The 786-nt window shown below is 52.0% G+C and overlaps 1 protein-coding gene across 1 annotated transcript in view; it reads left to right on the plus strand.

Moving 5' to 3' along the window:
* EMH_0017190 (uncharacterized protein) overlaps window positions 1-786 on the plus strand; it is a gene marked incomplete at both ends in the record, with an annotated part of 4,936 nt that overhangs the window by 3,063 nt on the left and 1,087 nt on the right. Inside the window, one exon of the mRNA XM_013500831.1 lies at window positions 7-772. Within this exon, the coding sequence (XP_013356285.1) occupies window positions 7-772 (766 nt within the window). The remainder of the gene's footprint in view (window positions 1-6; window positions 773-786) is intronic.

The following is a 786-nucleotide window of genomic DNA, read 5'->3' on the forward strand; positions in this document are numbered from 1 at the left end:
CTTCAGGTTCTGAGCCCAAATCTGAGTTGCAAAGGGAAAGCAGAGTATTCGAGCAACCGGAGTCCCGCACTCCATCTCCTTTGTCCGAGATGAGCATCTCTCCTGAGCCTCGCGAGATTCCGGATGTACCAGGAGCTTTTGAGGAACGTGAGGTTCCTCAGCCGGGTTCAGTATTTGAAGAACAGTCAGTGGCACCTGAGCCAGTCGAGTCCCCTGAGCCGTCGGACACTCGGGAGAAACTGACGCTGGATCTAAAACCGCCAGTTTCTGAAGGGTCTACGCCTGAAGTGAGCCCTGACTTCGAGCAGTTTCATATTCCTGAGAGTGGATGGTTGTCGGAACTAGAAAAGTTGTTAAATGCTCCTTCTCCGTCCACACCTTCCCCTATAAGCGAGGATGCCCCCTTATTCTCACCGGAAACGCAGAGGCTACTGGATGCTATACCGCCATTGCCAGGGAGGCCAATACCGGGATCCACTAAGGAGCTCTTGGAATATTCTCCTTACGTGGGAGTTGCACCGAAGTGGAAACCCTCACTTGAAGAGGAGTCTATAGGCAGCATGAGCCCTCTTTCATTGCCCCCCAGAACACAGGATGGGGGGGTGGATCAACTTACAAAAGAGGTAGACGACATCATAGCGGCCTTGCAACAACCTTCTGAATCTGAGGAAATGCCATCAACTCCGGATATTGAAGAACAGCCAACTGTGGAAAGACTGCAGGCTTCGAGTCCTGAGAGCAGAGAAGCATCAGCAGATGAAGGAACTAGGGGGTTAGGCGACAAAA

Source organism: Eimeria mitis, genomic scaffold (assembly GCF_000499745.2).
Source record: "Eimeria mitis Houghton genomic scaffold, Emh_scaff592, whole genome shotgun sequence".
Lineage (NCBI taxonomy): Eukaryota > Apicomplexa > Conoidasida > Eucoccidiorida > Eimeriidae > Eimeria > Eimeria mitis.